General features: G+C 45.0%; 1 protein-coding gene across 1 annotated transcript; it reads right to left on the minus strand.

Moving 5' to 3' along the window:
* Window positions 1-13,650: 13,650 nt before the first annotated feature.
* hmx2 (H6 family homeobox 2) lies at window positions 13,651-15,483 on the minus strand (the record flags this gene model as incomplete). The annotated part of the gene is made up of 2 exons (XM_079730485.1): window positions 13,651-14,261; window positions 15,198-15,483. 2 exons carry the CDS (start codon window positions 15,481-15,483, stop codon window positions 13,702-13,704), a joined length of 846 nt encoding a protein of 281 aa, XP_079586611.1. The 3' UTR covers window positions 13,651-13,701.
* Window positions 15,484-16,768: the final 1,285 nt, after the last annotated feature.

The following is a 16,768-nucleotide window of genomic DNA, read 5'->3' on the forward strand; positions in this document are numbered from 1 at the left end:
GAGGAAGAGCTAGTGATCACTACAGTATAACAGATTGTGCTGTTCCCCGTTGAGAAACACTGCGGAGGCCGGATGGCGCGCAGTCTGCAGGTAACGACAAGGAAATTAGATGGTAACCTTAAACCTCCCCTGACTACAACTCTCTCTCTCTCTCTCGCTCTCGCTCTACCTCATTCCCCCCCTTTTCTTTCTTTCTATCTCTCTCTCTCTCTTTCGCTCTCTCCTCCCCCTCACACTCTCCCCCCATCTCTCTCTCTCCATCCCCCCTCCCTCCCCCTCTCTCTCTCTCTCTCTCTCTCTCTCTCTCTCTCAATAAGAGGAGTTATCTAAAGCTTGATGTTCCACTCAGTGAAGCCACAGCTCATCTGTTATTATATTTCACTCTTTTTGATTTAGATTGGAGCATCAAGTAGACACAAGTAGCTGTGGTTCAATGGGGGGTGTGCCGGGGTGAGACAAACAGAAATATTATGGGACACACAAAGCACTCCAAGTTGCACTCCCGATTCTTGAGTCCCCGCTTGAATTATTCACCAGATATTCCTGATTATCTTTCCGGCGGGTTACGGATGGGTGCAGCACTAAAAGTTAGTTTTGTCTGTGCTTTTTATTTATAAAACTGAGTCACAGGGACACAAAGTGACACATGATTCAAATCATGAACTTTACACGCTGTCATAACTTTAGCTTCCATACATTTTAACAAGCTGGTTTTCTGAACCTGGCTGTGGTTAGCGATGGTTCCTAAACGATGTCTGTCAGTGATCAGTTCAGGAGACATGAGTTCAATATCCGCTGAGGCCTTGCTCCATGGACATTTTATTTAAAAAACTGAAAACTGATGTCATGCGAACCGTAATGTCAACTTTGAAATCCAACCATAACATAGCCAGTTTTTCAGTTGTGCAATTGAGAGAGGTGTTGGTTATCTGCTCTTAGCGGGTTCAAGTCCCGCTAAGATCGTTCTCCTTGGAAACCTGATGACATTATGAAAGCAATGTCATTGGGATTGTTATTATTAAATGAAAACAATTAAAACCTCAGACAGGATCACAGCTGCTGTCTTGGTGCGAGAGTCCGACTGCCAGTGCTTTGAAGCAACAGGAGCATGAGGGCCACCCCTCCCTCCCTATACCTTCAGTAAGTCCCTCTAAAGTCAAGCCCCAACAAGACATGTTGCAAATGATTTCTTCCACCTCACTGTTTCCATCAATGACGGTAAGACTCAAAATCGTATTCATGATCATTATTATTAATACAATTATAACCAGTTCCTTCGGCGTTAGGTATTATTTATGAATCGATCCTTTCCTGTAGCTCCCCGTCTGCGCTGAACAAGCATCTCCCAGGGACCTGGGAGCCTGCAGCCCTACCAGTGTGTGTCACTAAAGCACTTATTGATTATGAGTAGTGTCTTGTCTGGGACGGTGTGACTAGACGGTGGCCAGTCGTCACAGTGGGACTGTTTATCGGATCAATGCGGGGGTATTTACGCCACTTATACCTGTTTTGTAATAGATAAGGCAACGCTTTAGAGGACTGATAATGATTAGCCGTGGATAAACACGGCGGATCAACACACCGGGGGGGGGGGGGGGGGGGGCGGACTGCATGCTGATCGGGACCCAGGGAAGGCCTGGATCGGAGGGCTCCTCCAGCCGTGTCTGCATCGGATCCACTGCAGAGGAAATACAAGGAAACGGTTATACAAGATGGAGGCGTGGGGGTGGTGTTGGGGAGAGGGGGAGAGTCACAATGTGGATGTTCTCCTTTTCATTTATAAAAAGAGCGATCAAAGTTGCGCATTAGCGTGTTGTGATATTGTGTTGCATCAGGGTGAGAGGAAGATCTGTGGGGAGGCTGGCCCTGCTGTCACTTAAGACCCATGAGATCATGTCAGCCTTGTCTCCGTCCCAATAAGGGTGACACCTTGCTGCGCCAGTTCCCCATCCTACCCAACTTGAAAAGACTGCATGACTTCATCCCTTCCTGACCCAGATGCCACCTCATCAGTGGTAAACAAGTATTTTTACTGCTCGCCGGCTTGAGCAAAAGCAGGCCGAATACCAGGTTGCCTCCCCACCCAAACAACAAATAAATCGTACCGAAAGGACAAGTGAAGTCGTCATGGGAATACATTGGATCAGCGAGGCGGGCGGAGATGTCCTCTTTATGTGTCATTATGTGTGACATCTTTAACAGCCATCGTCCAGATGCATTTCGCTTCTAAAAGGAAGAAAAACTTTTGCCCCTGGCTATCGGGCCTTCCGTCAGTGGGAGCCAGACAATGGTGTAAGATTGGATGTTAACCTCTTGCTCTCTGTTTGTTTTCTAAATTACAGTATCACTCACACATTATCCACACCCAGGTGGTGTCCTGTTTTGTTGTGTTTTTTTTAAGTCAGACTCCTTAAATACATGGGGTTTTGTCGTTGTCATTCAAAGGGAATTACCAATAACATAGGCAATAATAATAGGCTTGTAATGGATACAGGCACACACACACACAGGGGGGGGGGTTAGGGTTGTCGTCTTGCTACAGTTTAATCTGGCCCGCAGGTACTCCGGCAGTAAGGGGGTAGTAGCAGGGTAACGCGAAACTCAAAGATTCTGCTGCATTAGTTCTGCTTAGCTAACCGTGAATGCTAATTGCAGGAAGAACAAACTGCTACTCTCTCCTCTCGTCTTCCTCTCCTCCGCCCCTCACCTCCACCCCACCTTTGGACATCCGCAGTGCTCAGTGAGAAGTACAGAGAATGTCATACAGCCCGGCTCCACAGCGGGAACAAAGAGGGCTGTTCTAGAGGTAGCACCCATGTCCCGTCGGTGGACCCAGCGGAGCAGCCTTATCGTACAGAGAGGGGGCCAGAGTGGAGTACCCCCCCCCCCCACAAGCCGTCACTGTCCTCTTCTGACAGATACGGTGACACTTCCCTCAACGTGCTGCTAAAGGTATACGCTCCGATGCACCACTAATTCGTTTGAACCGGTGTGAAAGCAAATCTCCCCGCGTTCAACGTTGCAAGTCGAAAGCAGGTTCTTAATGGGGTTTAGCGCCACCGGTCTCCTAAGGTGTTTCTGCTTAGAGAGACTCAATTAAGATACTTTGATAAAATTGATACATTGAAGATACGGCAACATTGAATACATGGGAAATGTTTACGAGGATTTGGTAGATTGTGGAATTCAAAGGTTTTGGCAGCCACCGATTATTACTCTGCAAGAGACATATGTCAGAGAACACTAATGTGCCATTAGCTGAAATGTCAAATCTGTCACTTGGTATCCATAGTGCTCCAAAATTGAATACTTTGCTGATTCAAGGGTGGCATTTGGTTTAATGCTGAGCATTGCTGCCAGAGTGTGAGTTACATTGTTATCTCGGCCCCAGTCTGCGTGGCGTTGCTGGATTTCAACTTCATTGCATTGGTGATCCCCAGTTTCTTTTTAATTCACCATTGAGAAGGAGCAGGGAATCAAATAGTGATTCTCAAAAGATCTTGAAGACCAAGGAATAAGTATGTATTTGTTTTATTGTTTTTATTTCAAAGGCAAAGTATTGAAAAACTGTGTCTATATAGTTTGCGCAAAAAAATACCCTTTTCTTGTTATTGAGGATCACAGATGCTTGAATGTTCTACTTGGCCATAAGATCTTAACAGCAGGCTGTTCAGAAAAGCTCAATCACAGCATTCCTTTGTGAGAGAGCCACCCAATGCGAGAAAAGAAGGGCTAAGAATAGGAGATTTAAATCCAGTGGTAAAAATGATACTGATACTAATCTGTGTGCAAGGTCAAAGACCTTGCTACATACCAGAGGCTAAACAAGCTCACAGGCAGCGGTCAGCCTGAGCTGCTAAAGCGGATCACTCTTTGAGGTGTGTGACCTGATCAAATAAAAGGCCACTAGCCTGGTGGCAACCACTATCTCCTATCAGTCTTCCGTCCACACATCTATAGGCCGCTGAGGAGCCCCTGAGCTATGTGGCTATCATATAGACACTGTACCTGGCACCCTGTCTTTAGCTCGCAGTGGAGATTTATTGTAATTAGAAGATTCCCTTACAAAAGCTTGGGATCAGCGTTTCTGGAAGGCTCTCCATGCGGTCCCATGGGAGACAGCCCTTTGATCCCCACCTCTACCCCCGGGGGTCAGCCAGGCCTTTGCAAATAGGCCAGACATGATGGAACACTTCCTAATTGGCAAATAGATCAGTGCAATTTCAGTGTCTTACTGGATTTAGAAGTGTATGATTTTCTTTCTAGGGTGGCTAGGGTGAAGGATGTGACGGAAAATCTTTCTTATTTTCAAATGATTTGATTTATATTGTATTGAATTGAAGGTGCGTTGATGGTATTATGGTATAGAATATGGAAAACGTATGTTAATTTTATTGGAAGCACTTTGACAACCTTTGCAATCATGTCAGTGCTTTTCTGTTCTAACAAACACACTCACACACACACATACACACACACACACACACACACACACACACACAATAAATTGTATTCAACAAGCATTTCACTGACATGCATTGCTTACCTCTTTTCCAAGTGCCATTGATGCAATGACCCATGTTTTAAGGAGAAAAGTAGCAAATGTATTGTATTAGTCTCTTCTATAATCTATGCATACTGTATATTCATAGCCATATAATGCTATTTAGTAAATAACACAAATTTCACCCAAGTGTTTTTCCCCTACATAACCCTCATGCATGTGTGTGTATGTGTGTGTATGTGGGTGTGTGTGTGTGTCTGCGTGTCTAAGTGTGTCAAGCATGTGTGTGTGTGAGTGTGTGTGAGTGTGTGTGTGTGTGTGTGTGTGCGTGTGTGTGTGTGTGTGTGTGTGTGTGTGTGTGTGTGTGTGTGTGTGTGTGTGTGTGTGTGTGTGTGTGCGTGTGCGTGTTCGTGCATGTGCGTGTGTGTGTGTGTGTGTTTGAAGGGATGATCCCAGCAGGTTCCCGCTGTTGGGGTCAGGGCTCCTCAGAGTGTGTGTGGTGCTGTCACGCTGCAGGCTACAGTAGATCTTGGAGCACCAGTGACACAAGAGGCCGGAGCAGGCGGTGTCGAGTGCCCCCCTCCAGCTCGTATATAGTTCTAACTAGATTCTGCAGCCCCACCCTGGCTCTCCCCCCCAATCACATTTGTATTGTCTAATTGTGGGAGTGCAGGTTGCGTTCACTCAGAGGGGCCTGCAGGCTACACAGAACAGGTGGCCAGGTGCTAAAAAAAAGAAAGCTTTCTCTAGATTGATAAGTTTGATTAGATTGATACATCAATTATTATGCAGCTCTCCTTCTCCCTTTCCCCCTCTCTCTGTCTGTCTGTCTCTCTCTATACCACTCTCTCTCTCTCTCTCCCTCTCTCTTTCAAGATATACCGGTTTATATTATATTGTTATGACGTTTGATAATCAATCATCAATTAAAATATGTATATACAATTATAAATGCTTTATGTAATACATATACACCTTTTTTTTGCTAATGTATATATGTATATATATATATGTATACATGTATATATATATTTTTTATATCTATCTATCTGTATATATCTTTATATGTAATTGTAATACATGTCATATAAACCATGACGGTAAGAGGAGACTGTTAAAGAAGGAGAACCATGGGGACTTCATGAGAAAGGCCAGAGTGTCAGACCTGAAGACCTGGCTGCTAATCCACCTGCAGACCGTTACTCATTAGCCTGGACTTTCCAGTCACCTTTCCCGCACACCTCCAGGTGCTGTTCACCTGCACAACCATGGGAATGCCCTTTGCCAAAATACCCAAACACCCCTACAAACAGACAGACCCCACGCCTGGCTGGGGAGACGGATGGCGGAGGTGTGTAGAATTAGTCAGGTCAGGGGTTTTCTTGCCCCGGGACCGGCTAATGACTTTCTAATGTGACGATGGTTTCTTTTGAAGAGCTGTTTTCCCGCTGACTAAATCTCTCTTAGAGTATCTTGGGGGTGGGGGTGGTGGTGATGGTGGGGGGGTGAAACAGGGTTCTGAGAGGGAGTGCACTGTGGCAGGCCACACTAGAGCCAGAGGGGGTGCTCGGGTTACACCCTGCCTGCCGTGATGCATTGTCGGTGGGACGCCCAGGCTCCAGTAGCCCCCCTCTGCCCACCACTTCTCCTCCATCCTCCCCTTCTCATCACTGTCCCTCCTGGTCGTCTGAGAGAGCAGGGAGAGAGAGAGAGGGAGAGAGGGGGAGAGAGAGAGGGAGAGAGAGAGAGAGAGAGAGAGAGATGGAAAGGGGAGAGAGAGAGAGAGAAAGAGAGAGAATAAGAGAGAGCGAGAGAGGGGGAAAAAAAGGAGAAAAAGAGAGAGTCAGAGAAAGAGTGTGAGAGAGAGCAAGAGAGCGAGAGAGAGAAAGAGAGAGAGAGAGAGAGAGCTCTGACACCAGTACGGAGGATGCACTCGGCACATGAAACCTTACACTCAACTAATGGTTACAAATGTGTTTTCTAAGAAGTCCCTGGCCTCTCATACACACTATAGACTCACTATACGGGCTGTGTACATACGCACACATATTTACCAATGGCACGATTGGCGTGGCTAAATAAAGAGATGTACTACAAGACCCGTACAAATGCGGGCAATTGAGAATCCACATCGGGTGCATATTCCAAAAGGGCAGATCACACCATAGAGCATGCAGGCAATTAAAAATCAAGGCTCGCCCGCCCCTTTGTCATCTGTGACTAATCATGAGACGTTAATTGACAGCGTATGACCGACTCCGCGTGGAGCCTTTCTTGAAAAGGAAGCAAGCCTTTCCCAGCGACTCCGACAGCACAATGCAACGGCAAATTAACATGCAGGGCTGTTTTTGTTGGCGTGCGCGCGGAGGAGGGTCCGGGGCTATTGAAGCTGCAGGTGTCTTGTGGCTTTGACTGACACTACACATAGGTTTTCCCTGACCTCTCGCTTTTCTTCCCCTCTCCTCCTCAAAGACAATGTATTGCCTTCCAGGGGAGTGATCCCTAATTAGCTGTCAGGTGATAGTGTGCCTCTCACATTGTGTGTTTCTCCCCCCCCCCCACACACACACACACACCCCCACCCTGTGCTGTGCTGTGCTGCAGGCCATGTGGTCAGCAGTCAGTCTCGGTGGTGAAGTGACAGATAATTTCTCTATACAACACCCAGTCCCCCCCAGCCCCATCCCTGTCCCCCCCTCCCCGGAGGTGAAAAGAGACCACTTGGTCCTCACAAAGAGACCCCCGGCCCCTACGTATCAGAAAAACAGCTAAACCCCGCTCCCCCCCGCTATCAAATCTCATAACAAATATCTGCAGCCTCTGTCGCGACAAGAGGCCCCACTTCAGGAACAGGCGAGGTTCCCGAAAAACAAAACAATACACACTGATATTTGTCTTTCTTTCCTTCTTTCTTTTTTTCTCGTCACTGAATGGGTTCCCAATTATTTCCCATGTCAGGGACTCTGATTGAAGCGAGGCATGATGCATCATGTTTGACAAACACCGAAACAAGAAGGAAAGAACGCAAGAAGAAAATCTCAAACCTAACCCGGTTCCCAAGATTTCCCACGTCCAGACACACCCGACCGACCGACCAAGCAGTACCCAGTACCGACCAAGCAGTACCCAGTCCCCCCCGTCCCCCCCAACAGAGGCAGAAATATCTCAGAGATTGATTTCTGATCCCTTCCCAGTCCGCCGCTGTGCAGGCACTGCTCTCCCAGACAGTTCCAGGCAGAGCCGCTACGAGGCTTCACGGAGACCTTGTGGTGAAGGTCATGTCAGCACCGGGCCCTGAGCGTTAGACCCTTTTGTGGTCGGGGGGGGGGGGGGTGGGTTAAATGTACATGGCTGCCCCCCCCTACCCCACTGCCCCTGCGGGAGCTCTCCGTCCCCTCTTTAATCGGTGCATAACAAGCCCTCGCAGAGCCAAACTGTCTGCGACACATCAGCACTTAGGAATAAAACCCCTCAGACACGGCTGTGAGGGCTGCGGTTGAGGAGTGGCAGCTGGGCCATTTGGAGAAGACACGATGGGTAGTGGAGCTGGAGCGGACCACTGGATGGAGCCGGGGGGGGGGGGGGGGGGGGGGGCGGGCCAGGGACACCATCGCTGGAGGAACCCTCCCCATGGGGGGCCTTGGGGTTCCGGGTTCTTTAGGGTCATTTAGTTTTGATTTGGTTATTGGTTGGTTGAATTTGGTTTGTTTTAGTTTTTGTTGATTGTGCGATGATGGTCGATAATCATTTTGTTTGTTGTCAATAATAATTTAAGTATTAATTATCTCTCAGAATAACCACAACGATTTCCTAGATGAAGGAGTACACCAAAAATCATAAGGAATGATGTAAATATATATGTATATTTACATATATATATATATATATATATATATATAGAGAGATATAGATATAAATATAGATACATAGATACATAAGATGTATATGGTCATTAACTGCTAAAGGGCATTTGGTTGGTAAAACTTAAATTAAACTGTGATTAATCCTCTTGCTAGGATTTCAATTAAACTAAAAAAGGTCAATGTAAATTAAATGGATAATTCTGCTTTACGATTACACCAAGAAAGTCAGAATGGGATACCTGTCTGTTCCTTTACATTGAAGAACTACTCTTTCAATGGCCACTCACTGTAGCAAATGGAAAATAATAATACGTTATTATTGATGTCTTAAAAAAATGGACTTGGTTTTAGCATTGAATATTTAAAGACATTAAATGACTGTCCATGATGACCAAATATTAATGTGTATTAATAAATTATTATCTAAATACGCAAACATACTCACACTAACAGACACACACATACACACACACACACACACTCACACACACACACACACACACACACACACACACACACACACACACCAACACACACACACATGCACACACACACATACATACATACATACATACATACATACATACATACATACATACATACATACATACATACATACATACATACATACATACATACATACATACATACACAACACAAAACATATCCACACTAACACAGACTGACAGACAAACACACAGACACACACAGTCACACACACACACACACACACACACACACACACACACAGCCGGACCGCTCTCTCTGTCAGTGTAGCCAATTACTGGGGAGAGCCGAGAAAGCAGACTTAACAGTTCTAATGCTCGGCCCGAGAAACTTAATTTACCAATTTGCGGGAAGACAAGATGACAGGAAACAAGTCAATTTGCCGTGTGTGCAGCGTACAACAAACCCCAGCCTCGCTCCCTGGCCTCATGAGAGGTAATTACCCCTTTAAGAAAAAAAAGAAAGCATGCCATTCGGTATTAAGACGAAGCTGCAACAAAACGGGAGAGACAGCCTCATTACATGTAATTATGAGGGAATTAGAAACATCATTTAACTAAACGAGCAAATAATGTCCAGGATATTGAAGAAGCGGCCTGCTACTTCTGCCGACCGCTGCAAGTCACATTACAAAGATTGTAGGTCTTTAATAGAATAATGACTTGCTTTATCTTTGCCTGGCTGCTCTCTCTCTCTCCCTCTCGGAGAGGGGTCTTAGAGGAAGGGGGGGAGGTAGGATGAGGGAGGGGGCGGGTGCTCTGGAAACAATTGTTGCAGAGCACCCAGTGTGGCCCCCTATGCAGCGAGAAGTCTCCAAGATAATCCACCTATTATCCTTACAAATACAAAACGGAGAGTGGAAAATTGTACATCAAATCCATTATAGTGTTAAAGGTAATGCTAATGGCCTTATCTCTAGACTAATAGGCAACCTCCCTTTGTCGCAAATCCATATAGTAGGCGCTACAATGTGTTGTTTTTTTTTACAATAAAAGCAGATGAAGAAATGGTGGGTAATTTAGCGATTAGGTGTAATACCAATAAAGTGCCTAACTAATACATTCACATGTTGAGTCTTAAGACCATGGATGAATTCAACGGAAAAGAGGTAGCCTCCGTAATTTTTGGAGTGAATGATTTGCGAGAAAATATTAAATTGAAATGAAAGAATAAAAAAGTTCAATATTTTTGGGGTGACCTATATTCTGTCTTGGACTAAATAATAGGAAAGCACCCTCAATGACGTCAGCACCTTGTTTCTCTCTTCTGAATTTCACAGAGTGCCATTCTTGCTTTTTAGCAGCCCCCTAGTATGTCAAAGACATGCTGCATGGGAAGTCCCTGACATATTTGTATACAGGTTGCCTAGGCTTCTGCCTTGTTAACATGTATCTGTCTGCAGATAGGGGGAGGGGGTGTGGAGGGGGAGGGGACCAGGGGGGAGGGGAGGGGGGGTTTACGGGGGCTGGGGGATACAAACACAATTTCCCTTCAGCTCCTTCATTCCCAGTTGATATAAAACAGAATAGTGAAAAAAAAATCACTTCTGGTGGTCCAAGGTCTTTCCCCCCCCCCCCCCTCTTTTTGTGAACCATTCGCCCATAAATACAGAAGCTGGTTAAAGGCTGGTGGATGACAGGGTCTGCCTGGCCGAACCTCGTTATGCTGCCGTGCAAATTCATTTAGGGAGCAAAACAGCTCCTCAAAGTTGTCTGGCTTAATGCCTCGCGATCGTTTTCCAAACTCTTGTCGTGGGGCCTTCTATGGGTGTTGTGTTTCAGAGCCCATCCAGGAAAGAACAGGCGAAAACATGCACACCTACACACTTTGGATTCAAAGGCCTGTAAACATATTAGCGGTTTGCTCCACAAATAGAATCTCTTATTCAAAATGCTATAAGAAAGGAGGGGGATATAGTGTTCATCTGAAAAATTATTGTATGTCATCATTCCCAGAGGAGGGACATCTATGAATACATGCACATACATAAACATATTATATACAGTTGAATTTGAATGCAAATATGTTAGGTTGATTGCAGTAAACAATTGAATTTAACAGTGCACCACTACACTGACATTCTAGCATGATCCATCTGCTGGAAATAACATTAAGAAATGTCTGGGTAATTATTTTGCACAATGCCTTCTGTTTCTTTCCCTCTCTCTCCTCCTACCCCATGTATAGCAGGCCCTCCACGTCTTCTATCATAAATTACGCTGTAAAGTGAATTACACTTGCCTCTCACCTTACCGGGCCAGTTTGATGAATCCTAAGGCACAACACAGCGTCTCAACAAATCTTCATCACCACATCGCCTTCCACTGTCTCTTCCCCGGCTAAACCGCTCCAAATCATTTTCATTGCTGTGCTATTAAAATGTGTAATTCACACCTGACATGGATGTGATACATAGTTGCATACGTACCGACCTCTTCTCCATCTCTCACTGTCTCGCCTTCCTGCCTTCCTGCTTTCTTCCGTCTTTTCAATCTCAAATTCTTGTTTTATTCTCTCTTTTCCCTCCCCCCTCTCTCACTTTATCTGCCTCTCTATCGTGTACCATCAACCCTGTACGGAAAATCTAACAACTTTATAGGTGACAGGTCATGCAGATTTCCCAGAAGCCAGTAGGGTGCAAACATCAATTTATGGGAATGGCGTGTTGCTGTCACACCTGATGACATAATGACCGGTGAGGAACTAATAAACAGCTTCATTCACGTGAAGCTATTGCTCCTTTTCATAACTGTTCCATAACCTCCCTGCCATCCCTCTATCTTCCTCATGCATTCTTCTTCTTGGGCTCACTCTTATCTGTCACAATTTCATCCTCATGCACCACCTCACCCTTCCTGCCGAAGTGACCCATAAATCACGGCTACTGTTGTCTAACGCTTTCCATTTTCCCAGAACACCGTGCAGCTGCTGCAGAAATTGGGTCAGGCATAATCTAGCGGGCAGCAGAGCTTCGCTAGCTGTGACTCTGCTATAGGTAATGTAGCCATTAGCGCAGCGATAGCGTGGATGGAGGTGGCGGTAGATCCATTGTACATGATGTGACATCCAAGGAAAGCTGGCATATGTCTGGGTGTCCACAGGCACACGCACACACATACCCAGATAGGGGTTTCTGTTGGTGTGTGTGTGTGTGTGTGTGTGTGTGTGTGTGTGTGTGTGTGTGTGTGTGTGTGTGTGTGTGTGTGTGTGTGTGTGTGTGTGTGTGTGTGCGTGCGTGAGTGCACCCTAAGTGTGTGCATATGTGTGTGGGAGAGCCAGACAGACAGAGAGATGGAGGGGGAGAGAGAGAGATTGAGTTTGAATATATATAATATGCATGTAATTGCATGTGCATTTGACTTTAGCTAATCATGCTCATAGGATTTAAAAGGCCTGTACCAAGTTGGGTTTCCAGTTTCTTTCATAAAAATGACCAAGTTCCAAAAGAAATACAATAATAATGATAAATCACCCAAATATTAAAGTATCCATCTTTTTTTTAATAATGTTGTACCTTATTACTTCCACAAAAATGCAGACAAGAGTGTTGAACTTTGACCCTGTGTCTCTTTATCGGGTTTCTACTTCCAAGGCCTGATGCTTGAGATCCTGATACGTGCAGACTTCAAATGACTGCAGAATCCTACCCAGGAGCACAGTGGGCCTGCGATGTTGTTCATTACTATTCCTCCTTTGCCAGAGAAGAATTTTTGTTAACTCTGTGTCATACGGTGATTAACTGGGACACTCTCATCCATGTTTTTATGAATAGTTTTAAAATAATGGTGTAATTCTGTTTGTTTTATTTGCAGACACACTTGATTGAAGTAACAAAAACAGTATAGGTCTTGGAAATGTAGACGAGAAATGGACAGACTGATATCCGGGTTAAAAGTAAAGTTCACACTGTGTTGAATGTCCTAAAGGAGGATGTATTCATTGTCATATTTGTTTCATATACTTCATCTATGACCTTTTTTAAATGTGTGTGTGACAGCCACTCTATGTGTCAAAGTTAGCAGTCATGTTATGTCACAATACAGTACACAATACACAATACACAATACAGCAAGCAGTAATGGTTCCTCATTGCTGCTTGCTCACTTGAGAAATCTGCATATGACTGGGTCGCTTGAGGCCAGGATGAAACCCTTGCTCGACTATAAAAGCGTACTTATATGTACTAACATCTAAATTAAAGCATATGTCAGTAAAATAACATCTTTAAAATTAAACATAATCAGAATTAAAATAATACCAGGCAAACCAGCATTTAACTGATATAGAAAATTTATTGAATGAGAAGATTATTTTGAAGTTCTAAATTACAGTAAAAACATTGGGTTCTGCCCACATGGAAGCATAGGTAACAATAAACGTTTGTCATTTCATTTTGTGACTGACAGCTTTTGTTATCTGATGAACAACCAATCATATGTAAATATAGATAAAATTATTTAAATACATTCAGATAGTTTTTTGGTATAACGTCCAATCCTTTATTCCCTTATAGTGATATGAATACGTTACTCACGTTATAAAATCCTATTAATTAAGTAAAGGGGAAGCAGGGAAATTAAATAAAATACAAAACCATTATAATTATAATTATACACATGGTGTATTTTATACATGGGCACGCGTGTTGTTTCTTGTGTGACACAGTCGTAGCATTATAAGAATATCCTCAACAATTAAAGTGATATAATATACATAAGGGATATGTCATGATGTGTATAAGAGTTGTTATGTTGTATCAATGTATTATTTTTTATGTCGACTGGTTAAAGTTTATTTTGTGTGGGGACTGCTGTCTCGTGTCTCCAGTCAGTACTCAATCTTATTGTATAGATTGTATAAGGGTAACGCTGGCAGGTTGCTTCCCGGGTAATAGAGCGGCGTGGGGAAGGCGATGGACCGCGGCACCGGCACCCGCAGTAAGGAGTTATCTCTGAAAACCAGCGGCATCCCAACCAATGTCTGTGCCGAGGCGTGGGCCATGTTGGCCGCCTCAAGCTCCGCGGAGAGCTGCCGCTTCCACTTGTTCCTGCGGTTCTGGAACCACGTCTTCACCTGCGTCTCCGTCAGTTGCAGACTGGAGGCCAAACACGCGCGCTCCGAGCTGCTCAGGTAGCGTTTCATGTCAAAGGTGGACTCCAACTGGTACACCTGGCTGCGCGAGAAAACCGTGCGAGTCTTCTTCTTGGCAGAGTTGCTGCCCTGCTTGTCCCCGCCTTCCCCGCCCTGCCGCTCCTCGGACAGAGGCGACATCTGGCCGCATGGTCGCTCCTGCTCCTCTTTGTAATCCTGCAGCGGATTCTGGGACAGGTGATGGTGAGGCCGCCGCGCGGTGCCGTCCGCCACTGAGAGCAGTCTCTTTGGGGCACCTGAACAGGATGGGGAGCAGGACAGTGTCAAGGGTGTTTTTTTTTTTGGAGCGATAAATGAAAATACTCTCCCTAGCCTCACTTACAGTGACAGGTCCAACAATGGAGCAGACAATAGCGATAATTGGAATTGGATCGTCATGCATGTTGCATGTGCAGGTTATTCATTTGTTTAAGGAAAAAATAAAAAGGGCAAAATGAATGCGTTGACTTCATACTTTTTGCATCACACATGCCCGCTCGCACGCATGCACACACACGCTCGCGCGCGTGCACGCACTCCCACCGGAAAATACAAAATAGTCTGCATTATCTGTACGAGAGATTATTCAGAATGATCTTTGACTTGCTAAATCGACCGCTAAAAGCCTTTTTAAAATAAACAATTTAATTTAAGTATGCTTAGTGGCCATGAGCCTATTAATCAAATCATGCGGGCTATTTTTTTTACCACTCATTTCAAACGACATGCAGGCTAGTGGAGTCATTCTGAAAACATGTTTAATCAATTAGCCGACTCAATTAAATGGGATATGAGAGGAAACAAAGGGGCTAATTATGTGACCTCTTCACTCTTCACTGCTGCAGCGATGATACATCTAAAATCAAGAGGATCGGCTGCACATGAAGGAACACAAACATATACAAATACAACATATGCTTCAGACTTGAGACAGAACCCGTTTTGGAAACAGGTTGGTCGAGTATTCATATTTATGGGCACTTTCATGTTTACTGTGAGTTTCAATTTTGTGGCCCATCTTTCGATCAGTTTACAATATTAAATGTCTTGTGCGTGTTTCCCCCCCCCCCCCCCCCCCCCCCCCCCCCCCCTACATGCTTTAATTTGCTGGTTCAGGACCCTAATCCGCCAATTCCAAAGTAAACCCTTTTTTCCCTACATAAAAAAAAAACAGTGAGTAAAACAATGCTTACCTAAACACGAGAAGTTGTGGGGTTGATGCTGGGTGCATGGCTCGCTGTGGCCGGTATCCGAGCAAAAACAATCCGCCGAGTCTTCCCCGGCGCTGCACTCGTCCTCGGAAGACACGGAAAGGGAGCGCCTCCGCGACGGCGGCCCGGCCAGCCCCTTGGAGAGCTCCTTCGTCCCGGCGGTCCGCGACGACTCGGACGGGCTCTTGTTGCCCAGAATTGACTGGATGGTGAAGCTGGAAATCGGCCCCGAAGAGCACTTATTTCCGCTGTCTTCTGTGTTACTCATCCTCGCCTCATAACAGAAGCAGTAACTGGACTAAATCGGTGTTATCTAGTGTGCGCTTCCCACTGCGGTTGTTAGTATTGATTCCCGGGATGCCACATCGGATGCGTAAAACGCGCTACCTTTATAATGAAAAAAAAAAGATATGGGGCGATGGGATAAAAGTGAGGCAAGTCGAGTTGTTTTTCTGGGAGCTGAAACATAAGTGTATGCTTGATCCACCTCCACCAGCTCTGGAGCATAGGAGGTATTGTTGCGTTGCCTCATTTGCATGTAGGTAAGCTGCCGGCCGGCCAATCACAGGCCGGAACCAAGCCCGCAGAATTCAAAGTCTGCTGCAGGTCCGAGGATAGGATGAGGAAAGTTGATGGGAAGAATTGCTCTGCGACCGTCTGTGGACGACCTGCTTTTGAAGGCGACCATCTACAGTCTTTATTTTATATCGATTTGATTTATATGCGAGAAGATAATAAGGTTTTGCAATTAAAATAGTTTTTTAATGTTATTGATTTTTAAATCGGCTTACGCTTTCTTCCTCAAGCAGCTTCAGTCACAGGCGTTTGGACAAACATTAATACTGAAGTAGGCTATGACATTACTCCTGTTTTTTGACCTAAAATGGTCATCCGTTTCTTCTTTGGATCCGAAATCCGTTAAACGCATCATATATTATATTCAGAATGTAATGTGCAATAAAATGGCATATGTTTTGATTTAGTCTGTGCCCTTTAAACAGAAGCGAGCACAATTAATATTGTTTGAGGACATGGCTGCGATTATAGTTTTTTAATACCAAATTGAAAATCCTCATTTTGATAAAATGCTTGTAACGGAAAACAAGTCATATTTAAATTACCTCCAGGTTGAACCTAACTACATATGAATAACCTGTCAATTAGAGAATGACCTCATCCATCTAAATGTCTGACATGTTTATTTTGTTATGGTAAACGAGACGGGGTCATCCGACATTCACTCTGGGAACGAACACAAGAGCCCAACAATTCTGTTTCCCGAAAATAATAAACTCATTCCGGGTCCATTATCTGCGTTTAAGAATTCATTTGAACATTAGAGAACTAATCTGCCTTGTGATGCTGCTTGGATTGGAGGCTGGCTAATTGATTGACTAATTGATTGGAGGCGTGTGTATGCGCGCGTGTGAGTGTGTGTGAATGTGTGTGTGTGTGTGTGTGTGTGTGTGTGTGTGTGTGTGTGTGTGTTTGTATGTGTGTGCTCGGGGGGGGGGGGGGGGGGGGGGGCGGGGTCAGGGTTCCCATCATATCCT

The sequence above is a fragment of the Pollachius pollachius genome (genome assembly GCF_949987615.1).
Source record: "Pollachius pollachius genome assembly, chromosome: 2".
NCBI lineage: Eukaryota > Metazoa > Chordata > Actinopteri > Gadiformes > Gadidae > Pollachius > Pollachius pollachius.